Source organism: Opisthorchis viverrini (genome assembly GCF_000715545.1).
Source record: "Opisthorchis viverrini unplaced genomic scaffold opera_v5_34, whole genome shotgun sequence".
Classification (NCBI taxonomy): Eukaryota; Metazoa; Platyhelminthes; class Trematoda; order Opisthorchiida; family Opisthorchiidae; genus Opisthorchis; species Opisthorchis viverrini.
The window spans coordinates 1,091,260-1,112,820 of NW_008751690.1; the positions used below are offsets into that span (position 1 = coordinate 1,091,260).

The window sequence follows — 21,561 nt, forward strand, 5'->3', positions numbered from 1 at the left end:
GTTATGGCTTACTTAACGTATAATGGAGTAATAGTCATCAGAGCCGACGACGTCCTTTGGGCAAGGCTGCTTTTGTCGATGCCGATTCTAGGCCGCTTTACGAGATATACATGTCGTGAAGTGTCGTAGTAGTTTCAGCATCCTTTTCAGTAATGTGTTCCGTCATGAATATATACTCCAATATCTCGAATGTCGTGCCAACTGAAGCATGAGGTGACCTTCATGCAGCACATTCATACGCAAGAGATTCGGCTGGGATTTAGTCAGGTTTCCCGTTAACAACAACTTATTTTTCGAATGAGTGTATTTTGCCCAAATGAGAATGTGGTTTTTGTCTTCATGTAGTAGTTTTACTGTTAATGGTCTATGGGTTGGTCACGGGATCCTTCCTAGCTCGTCTGCCTTTTGGGGTCCTCATGACGAGGGTGTAAGGCGACGAAAGTGTGAAAGCCCTTGGTCACTACTAACTTTATGTCGGCGGTAAACTTTTCCTGTCAGCGTCAAACTACAATCCTATCCAAATGTTCGAATCAGTGCTCGGTATCACTGTGACTGAACGGGTGAATGGGTCAGCTCATCAGCAGATAACTTTTCCTGATCATCATATTGATTTTGACAGTTAACTCCTTGATAGCCCAAGGAAGATTTTATCGTATGTTGTGAACATCGAGCATGATGCAGTTGTTCGAAAGACATTATTGAGAGAAGCGTTCTGTGTTTCGGAAATGTAATGTGTTTCGAGAGGTGTGGTTTGTTTATGAAGAGAATGATAAATACGAATGAGCATTTATAAAATGGAGGACCAACCTTTTCAGCAGCAGATAATTGCGGAATAAAGATAAATAAGCGGCAGAGATAATAACATTACGTGGGAGGCGAGCATAAAGTGACGTTCAACGCCTGTCCACAATCACCGTTCAAGAGCTTATTATTAGGTCAGGTCCATAGCAAAGACAATTTTCCCAGTTTAGTTTAATGGTGTATCTGTGGCGAATTGCAATTTGGTCGTACGGAACGATTGCTGCTCTCTGGTATCTGACAACACCAGGTGCCGCTTTAAAATTAGGGTATGATGCTTACTTCGGAAGTGCTGCCTTACATAACTCGTCCTCTCCGAAGATACACTCGACCCATGGTAGATAATTCCAGTCATCTATCGTGTCCCAACCCATCGGTTGAAACCCTTAAACTTATAGACATTAGAAATGATGGAGACTATTTTCAGTAAGCTATTAGATGCTGGCTTACGTTCCCACGTGCACTTTGTTCAACACCTCAGTTTGTCAGGTCCATCAGTACACTGCGATGCTGAGGCTCACGTGCGGAATGCCATTCAAATTTTCTATCCTGCTTCCGGTGATATTAGGATGAGGTGTACTAACCTATCATTATTTTTCTCATTTTCTGTAGTGTCCTGCAACATGACATGCACAGAGCATAGGAATAGTGATTTAGGTCATGATCGTTTCAGGCATACTCCTTTTGTTATATTATGATATAGATTTTTTGTCTTTTGTAACGCCCATAATCGAACAACATCCCGGTGAAATGCAATGGCGTGGGGAAGGCTGTGAAACATGGAGGGGGAAACGAAGAAGACAGCTGAATTTTGAGAAGGGATACGGATCACGATGTAGTGGGTGAAGACAATTAGGTTGGGCCATACGGTATCTACCCTCGAGATTTAAATCCAACTAGTGGTCTTGAACATTTATGGAGCTTTTCCTCACCCATTTGTCATGAAAAAAACGGCATTTGCAGACATTTCGCTCACAAGTGGACAGTTCATTTTCGAAGACAAACTCAAAAGCGTTCGCTCCTTCAGTTACCTGTTTTTCAAATGCACACCGCAGTGTAGTTTGTTGCCAGTGGGCCATGACACGGAGACGGCTCATCATCTGCTGGAGCCCGATGTTTCTTTGGTGCAGTGTATTGACCTCACGAGAGAGGCGGAGATTTCGTTCGGCTAGTTCATCCTCTGAAATTCAATCAAAAAAGTTTTTCATCCTTGGGTTCATTTTATATGGGTTGTCATCTTTTGTTCAATTTAGTCGGAATTATCGTCGCTCGCTGCTTTTACGCTGATAGATGTTTTCAGGCAATAATGATTATCTTCAGAACAAATACTAGGATCAGCAGTTCTACTGTTGACGACCTTCTTCGCAGGACCCAAACCGCTACCATTTGAGAAATAATAGTTGCCCTTCGTTTTTTCTACCGTCGGAGTAAGTGGTAGTACGGCAGTTATGCATCAGAGTCAACACTGATGTTGGTGTCTTTGGTGATGATGATGACGACGAGTAGGTGGTGCGAACGGCCGACAACAAGATGGACCGCCCTCGAAGGAATTCAAGCCATAAAGTACCAGAACATGTTTTGACTGTTATGAACAATGCATTTCACTCTAATTTCACGTTCACCATGCATTGGACAAATGAAAGCGAACAATAATTTTGAAACTGCAATTTCGAAGCAGCTTCTAGTATTCAAATCCGGTTGTTAACTTGACTAGCAACTGTGGTGCGTATAAATGTTTTACGCAAAACATCATGTTATGGGTAGCAAAACACTTTCGAAATTCCTTTTAGGGTAAACTTTACCACTAGTCGTTGAAGACACATCGAATGCTGTCTACGTTTTGCCTTCATTCGAGTTTCTATATACCTAAAAACAATGTCCATCCCTTGTTCGGGAGTTCTGTTGCTAAAGCCCCCATCATACTGCGGTTAACCTTCAGGTTACTCTGGAGGACATTTTTAGTGTTTTTGTAGGTAATGTTTTGGTCCGTGTATCCGTCAGTCAGTAAGAAGGGTTTAATTAGGTCGGCAGCACGGTTGGCCTATCAGTATCCAGATTTCAGTATGTAAGGCAGCGCTTCAGGTTCAACTAAATGGACAATAAGCCAGGATTTATACCGTGTTCCACAGTATACTGAAATAGATGAGCAATCATGCAACAGTTCCGTGTTGGACACCATTCCAAATAGCTCGAAAAATCAATATATCTACGTAGTGAAAGAAAAACCGAAAATCGAGGTTATTTGGCCTCAGCGAAGAATGAAAAACGAGATTAGCAAATCACCTGCTGAAGCTCTTGCTCCGCTGCGTTCCTTGATTCGAGCCATCTCAGCTGAGGCTTCTTCACGAACTTCGGCAATCCGTTGCAGCGTGATTGCATGTAAATGGTCACGATATTGGTCAATGCGAGATTTTTGTTCAAAACTGAGCCCGAATAACTTGCGCATCGCCACACTGAATTCTCTTCGCACGCGATTGCGAACTTTTGCTTCTGTCTTAAGATTGATGTCCTCCAGCTCCGCTATCTTCGCTCGCAAAGCAGTCACCTCTGTGAATGAAGATGAATGGGAGTGAGTGTGTTTAAAGCTCATTTCATTCTCTTAATAAGGCTATTGTCGCAATTCAGTCGTGACATTCATCATGCAGTCAGATTCAGCCCACGACGAAACACCAAGCAACAATGCGCTGTTCCTTGACCTTCGGATTGAACTCGTATTAGTAGTTGGAATAAGTTGTGCAGCCTATTAGTTGAGTTCACTTCACGTTTCGCGTTGATCATCTATTCAAATGATGGCTTCTCAGAAGAATCTAACACAGGTCCCCAGTCGGATTACATCAACTTTCTGTTCCCCTATAGGTGTTTTCAAGTTCTATACCCGAAATTCTCACCAAGAGTGAATATATGATTATGAGGAAGTATTCTTTCTACGTTTGCAGACTAGCCCCCATTGTGTATAGTAAAGTTCCCACAGATTTTATGTATAGTCCCACGCGGTAGTACGCGTTTAGCTGTAACTAAGTGAATATTTGCATAAGTAGCGCTGAAAAAACAGGCCCTAATGGGACGTTCTATCATGAATAAACACTACTTTTCCTTTTTCCAAATGAACCAAACCTCACAGATCCAACAAACTTTTTGAACAATCTGTTGTCATCGCCCAGCGTTCTCGTTCAGCCAAGTGTTTATTCCGTCAGCTATCGTTGTGTCTTGGTTAATCTCGTCAAGACCACCCCTGAAGAATCAATGGGTGTATATTTTCGGTTAGCTGCGGACGGAATTTACGTTTGACCACTGTCAACGTAACTAATACCTGTTCTTATCGCTGTTCTGGCCGTTGGCGTGCGGCGCCCGTTGTGCCAAACTGGGTTACAGTATATCCATGAATGAATTGTGTTGTGGTCAGATGCTGCGCTTTAGGTTAATTTTATCGGTAACGTCCGTTCCAGTCTTTTCTTTCGTGGTAAAATTTGGTTGATCTTCTGAGGGCACTGGAACTAGTAAAGCTACAAAATCTAAAAATGGAACGAAACAAATGCTGAATGCATGAAAACGATGAATTTGCCGAAAGCACGCGAATTGACGGATTCGAGATGCATAGCTGCAACAGAGAAAAAGCAAGATAGAAAACGCCTGAGAAAGGCCGCCAATTTGTGTAGTTTAGCCGCTAAGGTTCCTCGAAAGAACACTGCGTTCGTTCTTTGACGCGACCTAATACTCAAGTTTACTGGAGAGTCTTAGAACTCATGAGTAGTATGTTGTGTTGCGAAAATATACTGTGATGTTTTTTAAATCGCTTCAGCTGAAACACCAGATGATCTTTTTGAAACGCGTTCATTTGGAAAATGCCATTAACGAGAGGTCAAATGGAGTCCCTTATTAACACCAGTGTAATATACAAATAAGGGTATTTCGCCAGCACCACTTTTAGTTCTCCCGTCCAGGCTATCCCCTGCGCACATTCACCTTATTCCCTCGGCATGTTTTGTTCGTTCTCATGATTTCGAGGCGGTACAATTGATTTTCAGCCTTTAGAATCCCAGAAGCTTACCAAGATGTGTTGTCTGGGATCCAGTTAAGGCCGAAGCTACCTGGGTTAGCGGTAGAGTCAATCAAGCAACCTACATATGATTGTATCATCGCTCACTTCTGGTCGGGTGGCGATCCCATCAAATGATGTAGACCACGAAGTCACGTAGTTTGATGACGTATTGGCCAGAGCCATTACGAAGGTAACACGGACTGCTTCGGTTTCAATTGGAGACGCTGTTTGGCTTGAACAGTGCTCAACACGCCCATGTGCAATAGTACGAGTAAGTATCATTCTATATGCACGGACATATCTACTGTGAGTAATTGAGTGTGGCAGCATGTTTGGTTCGTATAGCACACCCATATTGCAGGTTACCATTTTCTGACGAGCGAATATATTGTAGGCTGACGATCCACTGCCATTTGAACCGTTGTTTTTAAAGTGTGGACAATTATTTCAGTCGTCTTCGTTAGAACTATTGAATGATGTTAGGTAACAACGATACCGTTGAGACAGAAAACGATAAATTACCTAGCAGAAGATTGTGTGCTTGCTCAGACATTTGAAATTGCACCGTTACATTTGTTTCCAGTTCGTTTTGTCTCAAGGTTTCTTTCAAAGTTTCAATTTCACGTTCTTTGGCATACAGTAGGCTGTGTTGATTCTTCAGCAAGTTTTCGTAATACATTGAGTAACTAGAAAAAGGATCGAGAAAATAGGACATTTGATATTTCCCCACCATCGATGCTGAGATTTATGAAACTTAGACGTATCCAAAACTTCATCCTTTTATGAACCAGAACAGAAACTTTCGGTCCTCTTGAAACTAAATAAAACATCTTTCCGAGTCGATATTGCTAGACACCCGCAGTTACTAGGATTTGGCGAGATAGCTCAAGTGGTTGGAGCGCGAATTTACTGACCGGAAGGTCCGTGGTTCGAACCTGACCTCTGCCTTTCAACTTCACCTTGGGCAACTTGGCAGTATCCCAGGCTTCGTGCTTCCTTCTGGTGGCTTAGGGGTTACGGAAGGGTGTTACAGCTGAACGATTCTTCTCAGCTACTAGGATCTTGGCAGAACTCACTGATAAGTTATTTGTTTGAAAACTATCGATGGTGGCAATAACAATACAGCACTTGTATACGAAAGGACAATCTTGGAGCATATGAATGACTCCCAAACTGGGGGTATTCCTTTAACTTGTCACTGCACAGTACTTTGTTAGGAAAGAGAAACGTATCTAGTTGTACCTGAAATGTAACAGCGAAGTCGCCGGTTTGAGTATCTTTTCCTTCGTGCTAGATGTACTTAGATCATTAATTTCCGGAACATTCGTTTATTCACGGTTATTTGGACATGTTCTTCCAGATCGTTCTATTATTTCCATGTGTACAGTGGATTTTTCGGGTGACCAATGTGTTCCTCTTTGTGTAAATGGAGATGTAAGAGACTAACATTATGAGTCCTTGCAATAGTCATAATATTTTGTCCTCTGGGTTCGTACAATACTCTCACAAACACCACAGAAGCGTAAGTAATTTTGTGAGTTGTATACTGTAATGAAACGAAAAAAGTGATTGCGTTCGTCAGGAACTAGCTAGATACTGTCTTGTTTGGCGCTGCTTGATTGACCTTAATGCATACTGCAACTTTGGTAAAATATTGGTTAGGTTGACACACGTACCTAGTAGAATCGCAATTTTTTTTCTACCATTTTGAATATAGGTCGGTGACAAATCAGAACGTGTTTGTTGGTCGGTTCTAGATTTTCCCTTCCATCGGCTCTATTGCGGCAGAAAATACCTTGCCAGGCAAGCCCCTATTTCGTGATACATACCTCCACTTGGAGATGCGTCTTAGCAGAAGTCTAGGAAACTGTACAAAATTAAGCAGTTTTTTTCGGGAAACCCAGGTTGTCATTTTGGCGCTAAATTCGCTACATAAATACATACAACAGTATAATAGGTAACCTGATTTCAGAGCACCATTACCTGCTTACCCGTTTATTAACTGCTCCTCTTAGTAGCATCTCGTGTGGGGATCACGGCAGATTACGAGCTGCACCTTGATTTAAGCTTTTTTGACATTAGCTATTACGTCACGGGATTTCTTTTTCCTTGTTGACAATGTGTACACCTATTAAACTTAGTCGGCTCAGCCATGGTTGTCTGATAGGTGTTTATTAGACATGTACAGGATATGACGACTTTGAGCTGCTCACAGACCTCTTATCCCGTCTGTTCTTTCTGTCGGCTGTTCCATCACTGACTTTCACCACATACTGTACCACTTTTTGGATTTTAGTTCAGGTTTTTCAACCGCCGAATGCACACTCATCCATTCTAGTGGCCGCAAAGTCTACAATGCTTTCCTGTTGGAGTATTTTGTTATTCTTCGCAACTTTTTACGACAAACTTATCCAGCTGGCTGGAATCAGGAGGTGTCAGGTCTACGTTTAGGAGCCTGTAGAGCTGCATCTTCTAGAGCGTCAGCTTTTTGTACCATGTATACTCTTCTGCGGGTAGCTTTCAAGTGCGGTTCGTTCTGTCATGTTAAGTACCTTAAATAAGGTGTTCTAGAGGTAGCGGAATACACTCATTTGCAAACTAATTTGGTTTTGTGAACCCAGCTGAATCTCTCGTTTGTGATGTTTCCAGGCAACTGAATGTGCTGCACCAGGCCGCCTCATCTTTCAGTCGTCACGATATTCGAGATATCGTGATACTTGTATATTCGTAATGAACTACTCATAAGGTTGCTGAAAATTCATCGACAGCCCACGACCGGTTTCGCTCTTCTTGGGGCTCTTCAGGTAGGTTTCAAGTAGAACATAAGGTTGACGGAAACTCGGGGACTTCACCTACCTGATGGTCCCCAAGAAGGGCGAAACTGGTAGTGGGCTGTCGACGAATGTTCTAGAATGTTTCAAGAAACTATTAAATAGGGGATTTGAATGCCGTTGTTCATCTATCGAACGCTGGTGGCCTATAGCATTGGCCACAATGTGCACAACATTAAAATATATTTCAATTGGAGAATAAACATTTTTCAAAAAAAATTCTCAACCAATCGGTCCAAAAAATTACCATTTCCGTTTAGAGTTGTGTCCCGTAAATTTATTTTCGACCGATACCATTATGGGACTTAATCTTTGCAGCATAGATAGTGATTCAATTTCGTTCTTATAGTGTGAAGCTTCTCCCAGTTTTTGCAGGTTGTGTTGCCAAACCACCCCACTATGGATAGGGAAGTTTTATCAATGAAGCGTCAAAACGTGGTGCCGATATAGATTTTGAGCGTTTCCAGTCTATTTACAAATAGTTATTTACGAATCATCTCATCCCCGACGAGACTTACTTCTCGTAGGATTCACGTTGCGTGCGCATCACCGAGATGGCCACAGTTTGCAACACCTCGTTCAACTTATCCTTTGTGATGATGTAGGTATCGTTTCTGGCGTTTTGTTCCAGGTGCGACATCAGCTCGACCAGAAATTCATCAGCCAACCCAGGCCTTTTCACTGACAGTGTCTCTTTCATTGCCTGAAGTCCAAGATATTATTGGTGAGCTATTTAGGTGGCACGTTAACTTTCGAGAAGTAATAATTACGGTCGTCAGGAAACCAGGTTATCAACGAGGAGTCTCATTTTTACCAAAACATCTATCGGATATTTTCGCCATTAAAGCAGGGATGTGCGAGGGGCAAAACCGTTGTTGTCAGAATCTTTTTCTGGGTTCACAGTTGCATGACGAGTGTCAACAACAATGCGTTCCATTGTTTGACATTCTGGCACGAGAGTGGATGAGCATGCACACCAGGAATAGTTTTACGCACTGTATTACAGAAGCGCTATGAAATCTGAAGCGGCATTGATGATGGACACCTCCACAAACTACTCTAATCAGAGCCATGGGCGAACGATACGGTGTTTCAGAGACACAACTCGTCATTTTCATTTCTTGTGGCAAGGCTCTGGTTTACGAATAGGACAGCTTTCTCATGACTATTTTATGCCTGAATGAAGAACTGTTACAAGTCTTTTGACCGAACAATGGTCCCTTTCATGAGCACGGTATTCGAGTTGCATGTACAATTGTCTGTTCAACGGCTGTGTTACATAAGTGGGGTATGGTTTGTTTCTTATGGTTTTTACATCACTGTTCATATTCACTGTTGCCCCCGCAGGCATAAAAACATCTGAATGGATGAGGTAGTGGGTTTATTTTGTTGGTCTTCGTGACAGCTCCATTCGGGTTATAGTGTGTTTCTCCATGTAGCAACCAACTGGTTTTCCCTTCACTTTTTCTTATTAACACGCCTCAATATTTTCCAAAAGTTTCGACAGATTTCTCAAGATGAATAGACAGAAGTCTCAGTACCATTGGAGGGGGTTTTTTGCAACCCATCGAGGTTGGGTACCCTTGGGACACCCTAGCCTCACATCAAGCGACCGTCCTCTGTCGACTGTACCCGGTACAATAAGATGTGTGTTCATTCTCTGTTTTTGTTCAGCAAGGTACTCAATACTAGCGTGGTAGCGCTTGTAGAATAAAATTCAAACGTAACGCCTACCGGACGTTTCCATAATTCCAGAGGCAGATTTCCTTCTTCGCGGTTTCTCTCCTTGATGACCAGGTCGGTTTGCCTTAAAAGCAATTTGCGAAGGTCAGCAATCATGTAGAATTCGAACGCTTCGATCAGTTTCAGAAGCTAAAAAAAGTTAGAAACCCTATTGGAGGGGGTTTTTTGCAACCCATCGAGGTTGGGTACCCTTGGGACACCCTAGCATCACATCAAGCGACCGTCCTCTGTCGACTGTACCCGATGCAATAAGATGTGTGTTCATTCTCTGTTTTTGTTCAGCAAGGTACTCAATACTAGCGTGGTAGCGCTTGTAGAATAAAATTCAAACGTAACGCCTACCGGACGTTTCCATAATTCCAGAGGCAGATTTCCTTCTTCGCGGTTTCTCTCCTTGATGACCAGGTCGGTTTGCCTTAAAAGCAATTTGCGAAGGTCAGCAATCATGTAGAATTCGAACGCTTCGATCAGTTTCAGAAGCTAAAAAAGTTTAGAAACCCTTTCAAAGATGCATTCACCGGTGGTAGAAATAATAAGATAATGGGGATGAAATATCTGAAGTTCTGAGATTTTTGTAACTCATTTCCGTAACAAGACTGGAAGTAAAAACTGGGACTAGGGTGAAAATACTCCACTTTTTTATTGTGTTTGTTCATACGGTCGTGCTCTCGGGAGGAATTGGCCTAGCCCGCTGAAATCTTCAATAAAGGTCCTTAACTAAGACCACAAATCAGTTTTCACAAATTTTGACCAAAACAAGACAAGTTCAGTACCATGTGTTCAGTGATCCTTCGAATGTTTTAGTCTCCGTTGAATATTGCTCATTTTAAGTTGCAGTGACTGCTCATGAAAACGAAAAATAGAACGATTATTCTGCGTGGCTTCAATGCCCATCATACAGTTACGTGTGCGGGATGGTAAAAATTTACTGAAGTTACTGAGTGACGCTGGCACCCGGCATCCTGTTCCGACCGCATCTAAGATAACCGGGTATTGTGCTGCACGTGATACTGTTTGGTTTTAAAGCTGCATAAACCTGGAGACCCATATGACTGCCTCAGATGGGTACCTGTTAGAAATTGGCTTGTGGTCAAGTGAGTTTGCCACGTAACATCGAGAAATGCTATACATATTGAATAATATCATAGGTCAGCTGTCCTTTTGCAACTGAAGAGCCGTTTCTATGTGATAGAAAATATGTGGTGGTCCGGAGGATACCAGGCAATTAAGCTTGAACGGTTAAGCCTGTTTTCCTGTCTCACTCCAGCGAGACTACTTGTAACACCAACGGTATCAAAGTCAGTTTATACCTGAATGGTTTTGTCACCTTAGACTGACTATAAAAAGGACTGCACTTTTGATCAGCCCCTTGAGGTGGTCTTTTCATATCAGGATAAATGTACTTGTGTGGCGCCCTACATACCATATACCAGTTTCTGAGGTGTCGCACGATTTTTGAACGTACGCTCGAAAGGCCGCGGAAAGTCAAAATCTTACCGGAAACGGATCAACCAACCATCTTTAGGCCATCCTAGCGAACTTAATTTACGAAATACTTTTTGACGCTTCTCACATTCGCATGCGGAAAGACTCGCTTTTGGGTTGGATCGTCAAAATCACTCACCAGCTAACAGGATCCTGACAGAACCGTAGATGAACATCATGAATGGGGCTTCCAGTGAAGTCAGTTGGGACATTCGCCATTTAGCGTTTGACCCGGAACTCGAATAGAATAGTTAGAAGGCGGAGATGGTAGTTACGATTTGTGAACGGAATAGTTTATAGCGTGTTCGTTGGTTGCTAGTTCGTTTGTCCACTCAGTTTTTTTTTAATGGATCTACTTTTGACCGGCTGTGATTTTCGGTTAATATCTTGGTAAAATCTGCAATTATGGTCCCACTTGTGCAAATCTACGTCTACCAACGCGGGAAGCTGATAATTCGTGTGCAATTATTTCTTATTGAGAATAAGCCCAAAAGAGTTTGGAACCCACTCTTTTCGGATGAAAAATATAACACTACTTTTAAGGAGCCGCGCTTCCAATGTTGACTGGCCGTCAATGACGCCATCATGGTCAGCATTTCTGAGGCGGGTAATTCTACTAATAAGTATTCTTCCACGAGGAAATGACTTTTTTCCGTGCCGCATCTGATCTAAACGTTCGGATGGTTATGCGGTTTCCATAACGCCCGTTTCCTACACAGCATACCCTGTATATATTTTCGGAAATTTCTCTTGCTATTTCTATGGATCCACACTCACCTGTCTTTGTCGTACTACCATTTCCGGTATGCCCTTTGGCATAACAATGATGTCAGTGGCATCCAACGGGCCAAGTGCGTACATATCCGGTTGTCTGTATTGTATGGCAAGGCTCCGGATTAACGGGTACAGTTTCTCCCGCTTGTAAATAGAACTGAAATTAAAATTATTCGGTGCTAAATTCTGGACAGGTTCCATCGTTTGCTGGTTCAAAAACAACAAAACTCGGCGGCAAAATGTTTGTCAAATGTATAACAGATCAGCCATAGTCATCTACGAAGAATAATTATGTTTTATTCGATCACCCTGCTGATATTTTGTGATCTTTGTCGTGTTTAGGGAGTCAGTGCTTTAACCGGATCAATAAGTAACCCTAATCTTCACAAAATGCACGTAAATTTTGCACTCATCGTAAGTCGGCCCAAAGACTCGTCTTAAAAACGAATACATTTAATGATTAGATGTTTCAGCGTGCTAAAATTTGCACGCTGGTCATAAATGTATGAAACAAAGACAAAGATCGGTTCTCACTCTTTGCCAGTTCGGATAATTCTATAAATCACTTAAATTGTGCATCACTTTGGCAATGTAGGATGGCTCCCAGTTTTAAACGTATGGAATTAAGGTGATAATTTGACCCAAATATTAGATATGTCTCTATGACTAACTCAACCGCCGACTTCCAGATGCTGAACACCAAAGCCACAGAAGTAAAGCTCACGTAGGGCCGACAATGCAAGGACAGGCAGGTTCGACCAACTGCTTTCCATGACTCAGGGCCCCAGAAAGGCCACAGAAACGTAGAAACCAGCACCAATTACTGTAGTGTAGTTAACTTATCAGATAGACCACTGAGTGAAGACAAACGCTGTTTGTTGGAAAAGGGACTAAACTTCGCTGTGAGCGAGAAATTAATAAGAATGGAGGAAATAATTCCTAGTGTAGAGTCGGTGTTTCAAAACCTTCCTTCAGCGGAAGCTGAGAAGCTACGGGTACCATTGGTCACAGTCCTGAAACGCCAACAGCCGGAAACTCTAACACCATCAGAGCGGAGAGCGTTGAATACATTGTCATTACCAAGGCTGATAAAGGTAAAGCAACAGTAGTAATGAACACGAGCAACTATCTTCAAAAGGTCAGGCAACACCTTGCCGATGAAACCTATCGACAAATTACCGGTAGCTTCAATAATGAATAAGAGTAAGGTTGAAGTTGGTAGATATTTAAGATCCGTAATGAACCATTTAGGGCAAGGTAGGTAGTATCGGCTGTATCTAAAAAGTGCGATTCAACCGCGACTCTACGCACTGCCGAAAATCCACAAGGCAGATGTACCGATAAGGCCAATAGTGGATGGTATAGGCTCGCCACCGCATGAACTGGCTAGATTCTTAGCTGGTATACTAAAACCACTCACTGGGAAATCAAGCACCTTCATTAGGAATTCGTTCGACTTTACCAGCAAGGTCGCAGGGTTACCTTTGGAGATGGACGAAGTTCTCGTGAATTTTGACATAATCTCAATGTACACAAACATCCATAGGGTAGATACTCTGGAGGTAACTAGGAGGTTGTTACTGGTAGACACGACACTCGGGGAACGGACACAGCTCTCGGTGGATAAAATAGCTGAGGGAATAAGAGTGTGTTTGAACCGTGATCAGTTTGATTTTGGCACGACTGTTTACTTACAAGAACAAGGTCTTGCAATGGTATCTCCGATATCCCCAGTTTTAGCTAATGCTTATATGGAGAACTTCGAACAAATAGCCTTGGCCGGATACCATCGTCCACCGAAAGTTTTTTGGGTCATGTCGACGACACCTTTGTTGTAATGAAACGAGATAACGTGAACAGCTTCCACGACTATCTCAATAGTCTAAATCCTCACATGAAGCTTAGCATGAAGATAGAGTCCACCTCGGGCAAATTACCTATTCTGGACTGTGGGAAACTAAAAACTACTATCTACCAGAAACCAACAGACACAGGAACCGTCTTAATCTACTCATCAGCAGATCCAAAGTCAGTGTACGCCAGTATTGTCTCATCGATGTTTCGTCGAGTCAGAGCGCTGTGCACAGAAGAGATCGACCGAGCGGCAGCTCAAATCGAGATCGCCAACAGACTTCGAGAAATAGGATACCCAATGAATTTGGTTAAGCGTCAACTAAGAAGGATATTGAATCCAGACCACATAAGGAATGGATTAGCACAGCAGTCATTCCATATAAAGCAGGAACATGGAGGTTATTGAGGTTATTGGAGGTTGTTGAACTTAGCCAACATTCAAGTCGCTTTCCAGAAGGGAAAAACGCTACGCTCAGTTTTGGTGCAGTTGAAAGATCCCTTGCTGGCTGCGTGTATAAAATTAACTGCAACGATTGCACTAAGGTTTACATAGGACAAACTGCCGGGGAATCGGACACCAGAATTGGTGAGCATAAAAGAAGGATAAACAAACCACCAAGGAATGCAGAAGAATACCAAACTCACCAGAATGTTTTGAATAAGTTCGGATTATTGATGGATTCCACACCCAAGCGTCGTCGACCCCATGCATACTTTAGCAATTCGACTCGTTTCCAGAGAATGAGGAACTTCTTTAGAAGAGTATAGGCGGCAACTGGTGAATCCAGCGTGCTCAACTTTGGTGTTTTGTCTAGTTTGAATCATTGAAAGTGGTACAGAGATCCCGGTTAGTGCTATGATATTTTCGTAGAACATGGGTGAAGATATTTTGAAGATAATTCAATTCAGTCTGCTCTTTATGCTCCAGGGTAGTTAATCTCCGGTGTTCGTCGTGTAGCCGAAGATCATATGAGGTAGAAAGACAGTGGATGAAATGGGTAGCTGAAAAGTTGATCAGTGATTGGTGGGTTTCGCGATCGGGCACAAGCAACTAAACTGGTTCTCTTGGGCTTCAAAATTTATGCATTTATGGTGTGTCACTTCTAAGGATCAGAGGTCTTCTATAATCACACAGGATGCTCTGACTCCAACTTTTCATACCTCGAAGGCCACACTGGTGTACAAGCCGAACGGTTTGATTCAATTCCAAAAGTGCCCGAGATTTTTTCCGAAGCTGACTGGTCCCATATAAGGAAACAATCTTCCGGAAAAGTGTTTTCTCTTCAGAAAGATTAGTGAGTATCATGGTCACATATTTCAGGCGGCTTCCGTTGTAAACAATAGCTTAAGTGAGATCTTATCGCCATATGCTTTACGCTGTTCCAAGAATTATCTGACCGCTCAGACTGCTGATTTCAGGTCTTCGTACTTCAAAGTCTAAGGCAATTGACGTAACGTTTCTGAGGTAGTATATCACGAGAACAAACCGCTCATCTGATTCCTGAATGAGATGATTTTGAAAGTTCAGCACAGATTTCATCCTGTCGTGGAATCCATCAGTGCTGAAAGAAGTCACTGAAGAAACCAGTGAACATGTGGTCACGTGATACAAATCAAGGGGAAAACGAACAAGTGGCACTATGTACCATCGTTGATCAGCCACGCATGGCTGGACTACTATTTTCCATTCAAAACAAAAGCTGTCTTATGAAATATATTTTGGTGTTTCGGAGGTATTTCTTCGGGAAGTGACAAAGTCATGGTCAAATACATCAACAAAATACATGTGAGCTGGAAAACCAACAACAGAAGATGAGCATTGCCAGCTACCTTCGTTTGTACGACCCCCACTGTACTCGATACTTCAAACTCTTTTAAGCTTTAAACCCACAATTCCTGGAGGTAGTATTTATGTGACATTCAACAGAGCAATAACACCAAATAACCCGCGTTGAATATTTAACCTAGCTAGTGAGTAGACTGGATTATCACACATTTCCTCTCTCCATCGAAGGCAATCTGTAGGTTGACTCTAAAGTGAAATTATATGCACTACTGTATCAGCGGAGTACGGTGTCGAAAAAATATTAGCGTCTACTATGGTGTTCTTTGTAGTGAATAATCACCATGATTATTTTTCTGTCGCTCTTTGCTTGCAACCAATGACCGGAAAACAGTACACAAAAATGAGGTTAAAACTAATTCTTACACAGCAACAGGCGCCTGTAGCACTTTCTGCGCGCTGTCTTTCCATATGGATAACTTTTGATTACGTAGGCTCAGAGGTACACTACTTCCCAAAACAACTATTTGTCCATTTTCGTCCACTTTCCCTTATTTTCGATGTTCATTAAAAATTAGGATAGCTCTTTGGTGGCCATACATATGTCCCTAGTCATTTTGGCTGCTGCTGGCATTTGAGCTAGACATGTCACGTTCACCAGCTCTTTCTGAAAACTATGGAACTCCTCAAATCATTGATGCCGTACTAAAATGGACGACGACGACTTTGTAATACTTGCTGAAGTTCAGGCTGATAACGCACCCGGAGTGGTTGTCAAAGGTCCCGTTCCTCCGGCACCACCGTGCGTTGAGCTCTTTTGTCCTTGGGTTTCACTGCTATGAGTAATATTCATGGTGTTGATGCTTGTCCCAGTGGCGTTTGCTGGGTTCGTAGTACCTGCCACAGAGCCTGGAGTACTTGCAGGTCCACCAGTCCCAGTTGGTGATGCTGCGTTAGGGGGAGGGATTTCACGACGACGGTCACGCGTGCGCTTGCCCAGCATACAATGCATATTTTCTGCCTGTTGGATTGGCATCGGTTCACCAGCTTTAGCTTCCGGGATGTCACCAACGTCCAGAACATCTTCCAGGCAAAGATTCATTGCCAACAATTCACCATGCACTGTTGGCCTGTAAATTGTGTGTGAGGAAGAGTACAAATTGTATCAGCTCAATTTGTTTTATGCAGTACATGATTCAGCAAGAAGGGCATCTTCTAGGAGGGACTATCTTCTTTAACGACAAACTTCTATATTTATGGTAATGTCTTAAAGAAGAAACCAGATATGCGAAAACCATGCTGAACACAACACTGTTTATTCGATGGACTCTGGAGGCAGTTCAGATGTCTGCTTGAAGAAGACGAGTGCGCAGACATAATTAGTCTTTTCGAATAAGACTAAGTCGTGAATGGTATTGTGGATCTCGACAGATAAATTTCCAATGAGACTAGTGTCAGATAAAGATAGACGCGTGGTAATCAAAATAATGAGAAGATATTGCAAATGGATATGTAACACATTGGATTGAGCCTGACATGATACCGGGGTACGGAGTTTTAGTGCATGATGCCTGGATTCCGTGCATGTAGTATAGATTGCTTGGGCTCAAATAAGGTGGAATGTGCTGATCAACTTATAAGATTCCATTGTCATAGGGCTTGAAGACTACAAGCCTGATGTAGGCATTTCAGGAGATTCCAATGCACTTGGGGACGTGCTTCTTTGACAACCATTGAACAGCACTGTTTCCAAAACAGCCAAAAACTGTGATAGGGGAACAAGTTCCTGAATACCACTCAAGGGGAGTCTGAGAGCACATACATACCTGGTCGGAGTGTGATAAAAACAGTCTGATCGTGGAGCGACCGACTGAGGATATTGGATTGGATGATACTGAATTATTCATTCAAAGACAAGTGATGGCCGACAGCATGTCGCCAACGTGGTTTTGATCACTATGATCTCAATGAGAAACCGCCGACTCGATGGTAACGCTGAGTCAACGTTAGTTGTCATAATAACAACGAGAAAAGGTATTCAGTATGGGAAGAGGCGAACAAAGATCATGGCGGGAGACCGGAGGTCAAGGACACCCGGACATCCCCTAAGCTGAAGGTAGTCCAATAGGCCAGTAGAGATGTTCACGCAAGCGACGGGTGAGATCGGCCAAGGTTAACCTGGGTGAGTAAATCCTATATCAACCCACGCACGCGCAACAGCAGCGCACTTCTACTCACAACACACTGGTGGTGTTTCCCCTATTAGTGATGAAATATCTGCAACCAAATTACCAAGCTCAACGAACAAAGCAACCATAAGAAGCACCTATCTGGGGAATGCCTTGAAGAAGGAAACGACAATTCTTATTTTTTTTGCACTGCGAAAACAGCATGTACTCTCTATAAACATCTGCCTAGGAAACAAGCACAGTGTGAATTATTCGTACTAATACCATCTTCTAGTGATTGTGGGAGAGCATGACACTGTGGCACGAACCAAATAACTGCCATCCCAATGGTTGACAGTTTCATCTAGTTTGTTAGGCGAAGTGAAGCCCAATGGATTCATGCAAAACAGATGATGATCAGCATATGGTTGAACGCACTGTATTATTCGTTCAGTCGGCTAAGATGTCTTTACTTCCCGCTTTGGTGAAGTGTTTATTCTTCGTCCAGTTGACTGAGGCTGTGCATCATAGCGAAGCAGGATAGATCGGTTGAGAGATTGCAAAAGCTTATGTCGTTATTCGTAGTCAGGCATGACGCATATTTCAAAACAGTTAGTACATGAAGTAACCACTGAGTGAAGGTTGATTTGAGTAAAAGAGGATGGTTCACGTCGGAAAGAACCCTCTTTTAAAATCAGAGGCAAGACAAAACGGTGGTTCGTTGAGCTTGAAGGAAAATATGGGCAGTTTTGCTCAACGGAATAATTTGCCTGGGATGCAGATAATACATTCTCTAATCTTGTCGGTTCGCAAAATCTAGATTTAATCCAAAAGTAGCTTGAAAATAATTTTTTTATTTGTGTTAGATTCTGCTTTGTTCTGGGCCTGAACCCCCTGTTAGACAGTATGGTGTATAGTAAGCGTATTCTACCGATAGAAGGGATCTAGCCAGTAAAGTTCACATAGGCTGATATCGGTTCTAGAAAGAGAAATTGTCGGTTGACCAACCGATTGAATTCCTAAAATAAAAAGTGTTGTGGACAAATTAGTTACATCTGATAAGTGCTGACTGATGTTTAGCTATTGTGAAATGCCGGCTAAACTAAAACAACGTGTGAAATTTTTGGACATGCTCTTTGTCGTTCTTCGAAAGGTGGACATAGACCGACGTGAGAGCATTCATAATTACTTTGGAATTGTTTAAAATTGAGCATTCTGGTGAGACTCAGAGTAAGAAGCATCTACCCCGAGGGCAAAATAGCTTCAGTAATGATCGTGTGGTGTACAACTTTGAACAGTGAAATCTCACCTGTCTACGGGTTTGAGGCCAGCCATGCAAAGATGGATGTTGTACTCGATAGTCGATGGACCGAAACAAAACAACAAGAATGGTCCACACCTGTTCATTAGTGAGCGCCATGGGAAAAGGGCTTTCGCCTGATCGTCACGAGCCTCGAGTGGCTCAGGGACGTTCATTTCAATCGCATTTAGGCATGGTCGTTGAACGTCGGATAATTCTGACAATGGAAAATGACTGTTTTCCACCACTTCCTGTAGAAAATAGCATAGGAAAGGAAAAGTATCAGGGTAAACCTTGTACGTCAAGAATTTGGAATGGTCGAGATCTACTAGGGATTTCTTGAGTCCCACGGTTAAGAATGCGTACATTTCATAACCACTTTTGTGTATTTGATTACTCGATAAGCATGCTGCTAGACTGACTAGGTTTGTTGACAGATTCAGCTTGGAAATCGAAATCATATCAACGTTGCCAACCGCTGATGTTTGACCAGCGCCTCACGTGAGCGTCTGCCTTGTCACATGCGACCCATGCTATTGCTTGAGGGACAACAATGACCGAACACCGCTACTTTGATTTTATGTATCCTATCTGATTAAAAATGTGCACATTTCGAACACCTAAGCTACTCTGCTCGCTGTGTGAGATTCTGACCGGTCCTTCTCTGGATTGCCTCATCCTTGGACACTTCGGCCTGAGAGACCTAGCGATATTCAAACTCCTGTATTCCTATCGGAATTACCATTGGACAATGGGCAACCTATGCGAGATAATCAACTTTTTTTTAACTATTCATCTAACCTTCTGTCCTCCGTTCCTCAACATGTTAATACTTAGTTACAGGAAGTTGATTTTCTTACAGGTTGGATTACCTGTTAAACCGTAGGAGCTTCTGACATACTGCACCAGTTTAGAGGGAAATACTGGATCTAATTGATAGGCTGACTTATTGTGCGGTCATATGGACGATTCTCGATCGTTCTCTGTCAAGTAAAAAACCAAGAGAGGTCATACCATTCAAATGGACGGTTGGTGTTGCTTCCAATCAGTAACCCTCTTTCGTTATACGCCTTGACTATTCTATCATACCTTATAGGCTTCAACATTTCCTGCAGCAAGAAATGTTTCGCGCAGAATTGTTCGCATACAAACATCAAACTGCAGAAACATCACGTCCCGTCTCAGATCCAACATTTGAATAACTTGTTCTGGATCAGTCGGATCCGGAAGACGATTGATCTGATACTGGATCTCCCGAAGTTCGGTAGCTGTTGAAGGAAATTTCAAATGTAATGGGAAATAAGTAGTGACACACTGAGTAAAAACATCAAAAGTAACATGCAAACAAACTGAACGATCAACGGCCGACTTACCCAACATGGACATTGGCCCACCGTCAAAGTCACTCAAATCCTCTGGGAGGTAAAATCAACTCTAACTAGTAAGACTGAAGCTAACAACAACGAAACATTGAGACTCTATGTACATATTTATTCATTTGGACGCATCGTCTGGCGATAGATGCACAATTTTAATGAATAATTTCTTTCAGATTTCGTAGGCAATCTCTCAACTATCTGCATGCGTTTCAAGCCTAGTCCACCACCTCGACAACCACTAGGTCTTGCGTTAGAAAGGATGATTACTTGTAATAAATCATCTGGCTTTTCAGCAATAGCTTTACAACTTCGTCAAGCAGTTAATACAATTGACTTTCCAATAACCCGTCCTAGTTTAATGTGCTCTCCTCCGAGTCACGCTGGGCGATGAAAGTTTGTATTGACAAACGTTTTTGAAAAGAACTTACCGATGATTTGATCAACCACTAGACTGCGTCCATGAACGCTTAGGTCGAGTGGAGTGACTGATAAGGCGGGAGAGGAAAGGGCCATATTCATGCTTGGGATAGTTCCGGCAGAAGACAACTGTGCTACAAACGTTTCGGCGCTCGTAGTCCCTGCAATATTGGCTGCGACCTCAGCGGCTGTTGGTAGAGCGCCACGAGTTGCGGTACGCCATTGCTGACCACCGTGCTGTAAGAAAATAGTGCAAAGCGTCAGTAACGGTAGTCGGTTCTCTTTATGGCGGACTGCGCGCGCGGGTTTTCTGTCTTTCAGTTCGCCTTAATTAAACATTTGGAGGCGATGAAACTCTTAGTGACGTATTTCGACAAATACACTCATTCGTATATCAGTTTGGATTTGACGGGTGACTCACCTTGAACCCAGCTGAATCTGTCGTTTATGCCGTTTTTAAGCGACTGAATATGCTGCACGCGGCCACCTCATTTTTTAGTTGGTACCCTATTCGAGATACCGAAATACCTTGTTTGGACACAATACATTGTTCATAAGGTTGCTGGAAACTCTTCAACAGCCATTCTCGGGACTCCTCGGGTAGACTCAATCCCCGAGTTTCGGTCAACCTTATGTTGTATTCGAACCCAAATTCGACAAGCTTTAATAAATACAGCCATGTGAATTAAATTCTTTGAGAACAGCATAAACGAGAGATTACGCTGGCTTCCGGGTGAGTATGCCGTCAAAACCAAATTGATATGCAAATGAGTGTATTTGTTGAAATATGTTCAATTTGGATTCAAGTAGAGCAAAAGGTTGACGGAAACCCCGGGACTGCGCCTACCTGCTGAGCCCCAGAGCGGTTAAGCCGGTCGTGGGCTGTCAAAGAGTTTTCAGCAACCTTATCAGTAATGTATTGCGTCTGTGCTAGTAACATGGTTTCAGAAGGGCTTGGTAAACAATCGGTAATTTTTAACTAGACAATGT

General features: G+C 42.6%; 1 protein-coding gene across 1 annotated transcript in view; it reads right to left on the reverse strand.

The window, feature by feature from the left end:
• T265_02675 (hypothetical protein) overlaps window positions 1-21,561 on the reverse strand; it is a gene marked incomplete at both ends in the record, with an annotated part of 77,549 nt that overhangs the window by 8,066 nt on the left and 47,922 nt on the right. The window contains 12 exons of the mRNA XM_009166977.1: window positions 1,830-1,978; window positions 3,082-3,345; window positions 5,360-5,523; window positions 8,187-8,371; window positions 9,403-9,540; window positions 9,754-9,891; window positions 11,674-11,827; window positions 14,170-14,335; window positions 16,070-16,437; window positions 18,785-19,026; window positions 19,865-20,043; window positions 20,583-20,808. Coding sequence (XP_009165241.1) covers window positions 1,830-1,978; window positions 3,082-3,345; window positions 5,360-5,523; window positions 8,187-8,371; window positions 9,403-9,540; window positions 9,754-9,891; window positions 11,674-11,827; window positions 14,170-14,335; window positions 16,070-16,437; window positions 18,785-19,026; window positions 19,865-20,043; window positions 20,583-20,808 — 2,373 coding nt within the window. The remainder of the gene's footprint in view (window positions 1-1,829; window positions 1,979-3,081; window positions 3,346-5,359; window positions 5,524-8,186; window positions 8,372-9,402; window positions 9,541-9,753; window positions 9,892-11,673; window positions 11,828-14,169; window positions 14,336-16,069; window positions 16,438-18,784; window positions 19,027-19,864; window positions 20,044-20,582; window positions 20,809-21,561) is intronic.